We start from the raw sequence: 8,492 nt of genomic DNA on the forward strand, positions 1-8,492 counted from the left end.
AAACGCTAGCTCACCATTTCGACTCGTTTCAGTTGCGTTTTGGGTCCTCCGGCGAGCTGCCGTCGTGTCACCGCCGTGATACAATATTTGTTCGGTTCCAGATCAGTCTAGCTTCGAATATTGAAGCTTTTAAACCCAAATTCCAGCTGGTTTAGTCGAGGTATAACAGGCTGCCGACTTTGGGAGTTTACCCTCTTGGATTTAATTTGAATTAGTTGGTTATATCGCATTGTTTTGATATATTATGGAATATAAATTGTGTTGTAGGCCGAAACTTTGGGAATTAGAGTTGAGGACCTTCGTTTGAATTGGTATAGGTATGTTATGGTTGGTAACATACAACGGTAAAAATATAAATATTGTTTTGCCGATATTATGTTGATTACGTGAACTATATGGATTATGTGAATTTAAATGCCTCGTTGTTTATATGTTAAATTATTTGATATATTTTGTGGCATTTAGAATAGGGCATGATATTCACTACATCACACGTTGAGCCCTATCATTTTTGTTACCCGTTATCATGTTGTATTGTACTCTGGGCACACGTATTGTTATTTCGGGAATCAGCTGGTGGCTTTTTATGCCTAGTATCCCTGAGACCGAAATTATGATTGTCTATTCCTTGATGCATTTTCTGTGTGATATGCACTTGGAATCTTGACATCGTATGTTGTTCGTTATTGTGCCTATCTGTTGTATCGTTATCAGCTGTATAGAGGCCGAGTCGTGGGTGTTTAATTTCACCCAGCACGACATACCTCGCATACTTGGCAGGGCGGTTTAGTTACATAACGATGTAGCTCCCCTGTGTTCTAGCTCGAGCATTGTTCCAGTTGTTATCGTACCGTTTGTTGGCTCCTGTTATCCCGTTTACTTTGAACCCAGTTGATGCATTGCATACTACATTTTATAATGTGTTTATGCATAGTTTATATGTTTTGTTGTTGCTGCCTAACTGTTTCATACCAGAATCCTAACCTCAGTTAATTATGGGGGGCTACTGTGGCTGCTGTTTGGCACCATGGTAGGCTACCCAAGTGACTTTTCAGCACCAGGCGGAGGGTCCGCTGGCGGAGCTCGTTGAGGAGGTTGGATCATGTCTTGTCTCCCAGTTATATTATGTATTATCGGAGTTATATTATGTATTATGTCAGAGTCATTTTTATATTCTCCGGGGAGATGCCCCGATTGTTTGTGTTGTATTTGAGAGTTCCTGCTATGTTTTAAATTGTTATCGAGCCTTGTCGGCTCATGTATGTGTTAACTGTTTTAATTTGTTTTCGTGCCTGGCCGGCACTTGGTTGTGTGATGTTTAAGTTTGTTGAGGTCCTAGTTTTAGTTATTTTATATAAACTGCTGTCTGAGTATTTCTGGGATGTCCTACTTACGGGGAGGTCATGCCGAAATTTTTATTGGCCCAAAATTTATTTTAAATCTTTTTTTTCGCTGCTTTGTCTATTAATTTCTTAATTGTTTGATAATTAAATATAATTAGAGTAACCGGGCCTCACAACATGGTATCAAAGCATAAACTGGGATATGCTCAAACTAGAGTCTAGGACACTCGAGTCTAGACACTAAAGTTGATTTTTGCGCTTGTTGTTGCTACTTTTCAGCATGTTTATGTGCATATGTGATATGTTTATTTTCATTCTAATTCTTATTATGATTTATATTTATAGAATGGCTGAAAGTGGTAATAATGTTGAACGTGGGCGTGGTCGTGGGAGACCTCGCATTGATGTTAATACCGAGGTTAATCAAGCTACTGGACGATTGGAACAACTTAGGATGGATGAGTTAGTTGCCCGTTTCCATACCATGCATCCACCTCGTTATTTTGGTAATGAGGGACCTGAAAAAGCTGAAATCTGGATTACCGAGATTGAAGATCTCTTTGATTTGATTGAATATCCGTCGGCGCAACGTTTGAAGCTAGCACTCCACCAGTTGAAGGATCGTGCTAAGATGTGGTGGGCTACTACCTTGATGACTTTGGAATCTCAGAAAGTAACGCCATCTTGGGATGTATTCAAGCTCAAGTTCAGGAAAAGTTATTGTCCTCCATCATTCTATAGTGCCAAATCAACTGAATTCCATAACTTGAAACAAGGAAATATGTCGGTTGAAGACTATGCTGATACTTTTTACGAACTGTTGAAGTATGCTCCTCATGTTGCTGCTAGTCAGGGAGCTATTGTTGAAAGCTTCACTGAAGGATTAGATGATCGCTTGCATCCATTTGTCTCGACTGGAAAGCCAATGAATTATCCCGAAGCTGTGGAATTGGCAAAAAGGGCTGAGGCAAGTTTTCGAAGGAGAAGTGGAAACAAGACTCCTATCCAGCACCAATCTGGCAAGCAATCTTCAAGTCATTTTAGTACTTCATCTTTACGTCCAAAAGGGAAACAATTCAAGAAATCTGGCTCTAGTTCTACTAGTTCTGAAGGTTCTGGAAAGCAGAGTGGACAACGCTACACTGGTCCTTATTGTGATAACTGCGGTGGGAAACATTTCAGCAATCAATGTGTGGGAGTTCAAGGACTTTGCAATGTTTGTGGTAGACCAGGACACTTTGCTCGAGTTTGCCCCAGTCAGATAGGAAAATCAGTGCAGGCAGGTAGTGGAACACCTAGTGGCAAATTTTCTGCACCATCCCACTCTTCTCAGCAGTCGAGCAGGCCACATCAGCAATCAAGAGGTCAAGGTGGTCAGCAAAATCAGCCACCAGTTCGTGTATTTGCCTTGACAGAGGACGAGGCACAGGCAGCTCCAGGTACTGTAATTACTGGTAATTGCATTCTATGTGGTTTTGCAGCACGAGTACTCTTTGATACGGGAGCATCACATTCGTTTATCTCTCATGCATTTGTCGCTTCGCATGATCTTTGCACCACTAGTATGAATGGAAATTTATCAGTTGCTACTCCAATGGGAAGAATGATCATAACTGATAATGTTGTGTTTAATGCGGTGTTGCTCTATGCTGATAATGTGTTGTACCTGAATCTTATAGTCCTACCTATGCATGATTTCGATTGTATTGTGGGTATGGATGTTCTGACTTCTAATAAAGCCACTGTTGATTGTTTTAGAGGCGTAGTTCGATTTAGACCTAGTTTTGCTCCTAAGTGGAATTTCTATGGTCGAGGTTCTCGAGCTAAGATTCCTTTAGTCTCTTCTATCGAAATGACTCGTCTGTTGGACTCAAGAAATGAAGGTTTTCTTGTTTATGCTGTCGATCTGTCTCAAGGTGAGCGGTCAATATCTGACATTCCTATTGTCTGTGAATTTTCTGATGTATTTCCTGAGGAAATTCCTGGATTTCCACCAGAACGAGAAATTGAGTTCAGTATAGAACTTATGCCAGGAACTGAACCTATATCTCGAGCACCATATCGATTAGCTCCTGTTGAGTTAAAAGAATTGAAAGAACAGTTACATGAATTGTTGAGTAAAGGTTATATTCGCCCAAGTTCTTCACCTTGGGGTGCTCCTGTTCTTTTTGTTAAAAAGAAAGATGGCACGATGAGAATGTACATTGATTACAGACAATTGAATAAGTCAACCATCAAGAACAAATATCCGCTTCCAAGAATTGATGACTTGTTTGATCAGTTGCAAGGTACTAGATATGGACACTTTGAATTTTTAGTTATGCCTTTTGGTTTGACTAATGCTCCTGCTATTTTTATGGACTTGATGAATCGTGTATTCAGAAAATATTTCGATAAGTTTGTCATTGTTTTCATCGACAATATTCTTATTTATTCTAAGTACGAAGAAGAACACGCCAAGCACTTGAGGTTAATTCTTCGAATTCTTCAAAAGAAACAATTATATGCAAAGTTGTCCAAGTGTGAATTCTGGCTAGACAGAGTTGTCTTTCTAGGCCATGTTATCTCTGAACATGGTATTTCTGTTGATCCAAGTAAAGTAGAAGCAGTATTGAATTGGCCAAGACCGACGAATGTGCCAGAGATTCGGAGTTTTATGGGTTTAGCTGGTTATTATCGTAGATTCATTGAAGGATTCTCAAAGATTGCTAAACCTATCACTTTGTTGACTCAGAAAAATCAGAAATTTATTTGGTCTGATGAATGTGAGTCAAGTTTTGTTGAGTTGAAGAAGAGATTGACTTCTGCACCAGTACTTACAATTCCAAGTGGTTCTGGAGGATTTGTTGTTTGCACAGATGCTTCGTCTCGAGGATTAGGTTGTGTCTTGATGCAACATGGCCGAGTAGTGGCTTATGGTTCTCGTCAGTTGAAGACACACGAATCTAGGTATCCTGTCCATGATTTGGAATTGGCTGCTATTGTCTTCGCTCTAAAAATCTGGAGATATTATCTATTTGGAGAACAATTTGTAATTTATTCAGATCATAAGAGTCTCAAATATTTATTTTCTCAATCTGATTTGAATATGAGACAAAGACGTTGGATGGATCTTTTGAAAGATTATGATTGTGAGATCCAATATCATCCGGGAAAAGTGAATGTCATTGCTGATGCTTTGAGTCGTAAAGTCGATAATGATGCTCAACTCTCCTCAATCTATATTTCTAAGTTGCACGAGGATATCTGCACTTCTGGTTTGAATTTTCAGATCCAAGGGAATGCTATCTGTGTTTCTCAGATTTCTGTTGAACCTGAGTTAATTCAGATTATTAAAGCTGCCCAAAAGTCAGATGACCAGATTCAGAAATCTTATGATTTAGTGACTCAAGGACATCAATCTGGATTTTCAATTTATTTAGATGACTCTCTTCGATTGAATGGAAGATTAGTTGTCCCAGATATTCCTGACTTGCGCACAGCCATCCTTATTGAAGCTCATTGTACTCGTTATAGCGTCCACCCAGGAGGCAAGAAAATGTATCATATTCTCAGACCTCAATTTTGGTGGAAGAACATGAAGAAGGATGTAGCTGAGTTTGTATCTCGTTGTATGGTCTGTCAGCAAGTCAAGGCAGAACGTATGAGACCAGGAGGATTACTACACAGTCTTGAAGTTCCTCAGTGGAACTGGGAACATGTGGCTATGGATTTTGTCACTCATTTGCCACGTACTTCTCGTCACTTCGATGCCATTTGGGTAGTGGTTGATAGATTGTCCAAGTCAGCTCACTTTATTCCGCATGAAAGGACTTACTCGTATAAGAAAATGGCTCGTTTGTTTATTGAGAATATTGTGAGACTGCATGGAGTTCCAGTTGCAATAGTCTCTGATCGTGACCCTAGATTTACTTCAAAGTTTTGGACTAGCTTTCAAAAAGAAATGGGTACACGACTTGCGATGAGTACTGCATACCATCCTCAGACCGATGGTCAAATTGAGCGTACAATCCAAACTCTTGAGGATTTGCTTAGAGCTGTAATTATGGATTTTAAAGACAGTTGGCAAGAAGCTTTACCATTAGTGGAATTTTCTTACAATAACAGTTTCCAAGTGACTATAGGTATGGCTCCTTTTGAAGCTTTGTATGGTCGTAGATGTAGATCACCTCTCTGTTGGGATGAGTTCGGTGAAAAGCAATTGACTGGACCCGAGATTGTTCAGGAAATGCATGACAAAGTTCAGTTGATCCGTCAAAGAATGAAAGCTGCCCAAGATCGACAAGCAAGCTATGCAAATAAACGTCGTCGATCTTTGGAATTTCAAGTTGGAGATTTTGTATTTCTGAAAATCTCATCGTTTAGAGGTGTTGTTCGCTTTGGTATGAGAGGTAAGTTGTCACCTCGATACATTGGTCCCTATAGAATTGTTTAACGTATTGGGTCTTGTGCTTATCGGTTGGAGTTGCCATAATCTTTGGATGGCATCCACGATGTGTTTCATGTATCTATGTTGCGTAAGTATGAGCCCGATCCGTCTCATGTCATTCAGCCTGATGAGGTTGAACTGGATCCAGCATTGTCTTATATAGAGTATCCTATGTGTATCTTGGATCGCAAGGAGAAAGTACTTCGCAACAAAATTGTACCACTAGTTCGAGTTCAGTGGTCGAGGCATGGGGTAGAGGAATCAACTTGGGAGACAAAGGAGAAGATGAGAACTTCTTACCCATATTTGTTTGATTCCTAGCATGGATTTGTGGTGTATTGCGTTTCAGATGTATGTGTGTAAACTAAAATTTCGAGGACGAAATTTGTTTTTAGTGGTGGAGAAATGTAAGACCCAGAAGTTAATTATCTGGTAATTTGGCATAATTAGAATTATTATTGAGATGCTAAATTAAAATAATTATTTATGCCAAATAAATTAGTAAGTGTATTAAAAATATGTATTTTTGAATATCGAGATTTAAACGATATAAAATACATATTAGAGCTAAAATAATACACGAGCGTTAAAATATCTGGACTGTGTCAAGTTGCCCAAATAATAATTAAATAGAGGCAAACACACACCCTTACATATATACATATACACGCATAAAACAAAAGGAAGAAAGAGAAAATAAAGTTCATCCCTAACCCCAAATCCCGTCACTCCCGTCACCAACTGTGCAGACTGCGTATTTCGCTCATAACTTTCTCGTTCGGAGTCCAAAATTCGATTCGTTTGTTGGGTTTTCTTCCTTACATCCGTGGCTTCGATTCAAGCTAAGAATCTCTGAATTTGATGCCCGTTTGAACCCAAATCAATTCCAGTTCGTGACCTGCTTCTGTGCAATGCCGAAGCTCTGTTCGTGATCTGTTCTTCGTGGGTTCTTCTCGGACTAATTTCTGGTGAGTTTCAGTCCTTTTAAGCTTAGTAACTGTAGGACTCGGAACCTAGTTCATGTCCAAACGCTAGCTCACCATTTCGACTCGTTTCAGTTGCGTTTTGGGTCCTCCGGCGAGCTGCCGTCGTGTCACCGCCGTGATACAATATTTGTTCGGTTCCAGATCAGTCTAGCTTCGAATATTGAAGCTTTTAAACCCAAATTCCAGCTGGTTTAGTCGAGGTATAACAGGCTGCCGACTTTGGGAGTTTACCCTCTTGGATTTAATTTGAATTAGTTGGTTATATCGCATTGTTTTGATATATTATGGAATATAAATTGTGTTGTAGGCCGAAACTTTGGGAATTAGAGTTGAGGACCTTCGTTTGAATTGGTATAGGTATGTTATGGTTGGTAACATACAACGGTAAAAATATAAATATTGTTTTGCCGATATTATGTTGATTACGTGAACTATATGGATTATGTGAATTTAAATGCCTCGTTGTTTATATGTTAAATTATTTGATATATTTTGTGGCATTTAGAATAGGGCATGATATTCACTACATCACACGTTGAGCCCTATCATTTTTGTTACCCGTTATCATGTTGTATTGTACTCTGGGCACACGTATTGTTATTTCGGGAATCAGCTGGTGGCTTTTTATGCCTAGTATCCCTGAGACCGAAATTATGATTGTCTATTCCTTGATGCATTTTCTGTGTGATATGCACTTGGAATCTTGACATCGTATGTTATTCGTTATTGTGCCTATCTGTTGTATCGTTATCAGCTGTATAGAGGCCGAGTCGTGGGTGTTTAATTTCACCCAGCACGACATACCTCGCATACTTGGCAGGGCGGTTTAGTTACATAACGATGTAGCTCCCCTGTGTTCTAGCTCGAGCATTGTTCCAGTTGTTATCGTACCGTTTGTTGGCTCCTGTTATCCCGTTTACTTTGAACCCAGTTGATGCATTGCATACTACATTTTATAATGTGTTTATGCATAGTTTATATGTTTTGTTGTTGCTGCCTAACTGTTTCATACCAGAATCCTAACCTCAGTTAATTATGGGGGGCTACTGTGGCTGCTGTTTGGCACCATGGTAGGCTACCCAAGTGACTTTTCAGCACCAGGCGGAGGGTCCGCTGGCGGAGCTCGTTGAGGAGGTTGGATCATGTCTTGTCTCCCAGTTATATTATGTATTATCGGAGTTATATTATGTATTATGTCAGAGTCATTTTTATATTCTCCGGGGAGATGCCCCGATTGTTTGTGTTGTATTTGAGAGTTCCTGCTATGTTTTAAATTGTTATCGAGCCTTGTCGGCTCATGTATGTGTTAACTGTTTTAATTTGTTTTCGTGCCTGGCCGGCACTTGGTTGTGTGATGTTTAAGTTTGTTGAGGTCCTAGTTTTAGTTATTTTATATAAACTGCTGTCTGAGTATTTCTGGGATGTCCTACTTACGGGGAGGTCATGCCGAAATTTTTATTGGCCCAAAATTTATTTTAAATCTTTTTTTTCGCTGCTTTGTCTATTAATTTCTTAATTGTTTGATAATTAAATATAATTAGAGTAACCGGGCCTCACAACATGGTATCAAAGCATAAACTGGGATATGCTCAAACTAGAGTCTAGGACACTCGAGTCTAGACACTAAAGTTGATTTTTGCGCTTGTTGTTGCTACTTTTCAGCATGTTTATGTGCATATGTGATATGTTTATTTTCATTCTAATTCTTATTATGATTTATATTTATAGAATGGC

At 39.3% G+C, this 8,492-nt stretch overlaps 1 protein-coding gene across 1 annotated transcript; it reads left to right on the forward strand.

Annotated features, from left to right (window-relative positions):
• Positions 1-1,689: 1,689 nt before the first annotated feature.
• On the forward strand, positions 1,690-7,987 carry LOC140876337 (uncharacterized). Its single transcript, XM_073280291.1, has 2 exons — positions 1,690-2,782; positions 7,833-7,987. Exons 1-2 carry the CDS (start codon positions 1,690-1,692, stop codon positions 7,886-7,888), a joined length of 1,149 nt encoding a protein of 382 aa, XP_073136392.1. The 3' UTR covers positions 7,889-7,987.
• Positions 7,988-8,492: the final 505 nt, after the last annotated feature.

Source organism: Henckelia pumila, chromosome 1, assembly GCF_033568475.1.
Source record: "Henckelia pumila isolate YLH828 chromosome 1, ASM3356847v2, whole genome shotgun sequence".
Classification (NCBI taxonomy): domain Eukaryota; kingdom Viridiplantae; phylum Streptophyta; class Magnoliopsida; order Lamiales; family Gesneriaceae; genus Henckelia; species Henckelia pumila.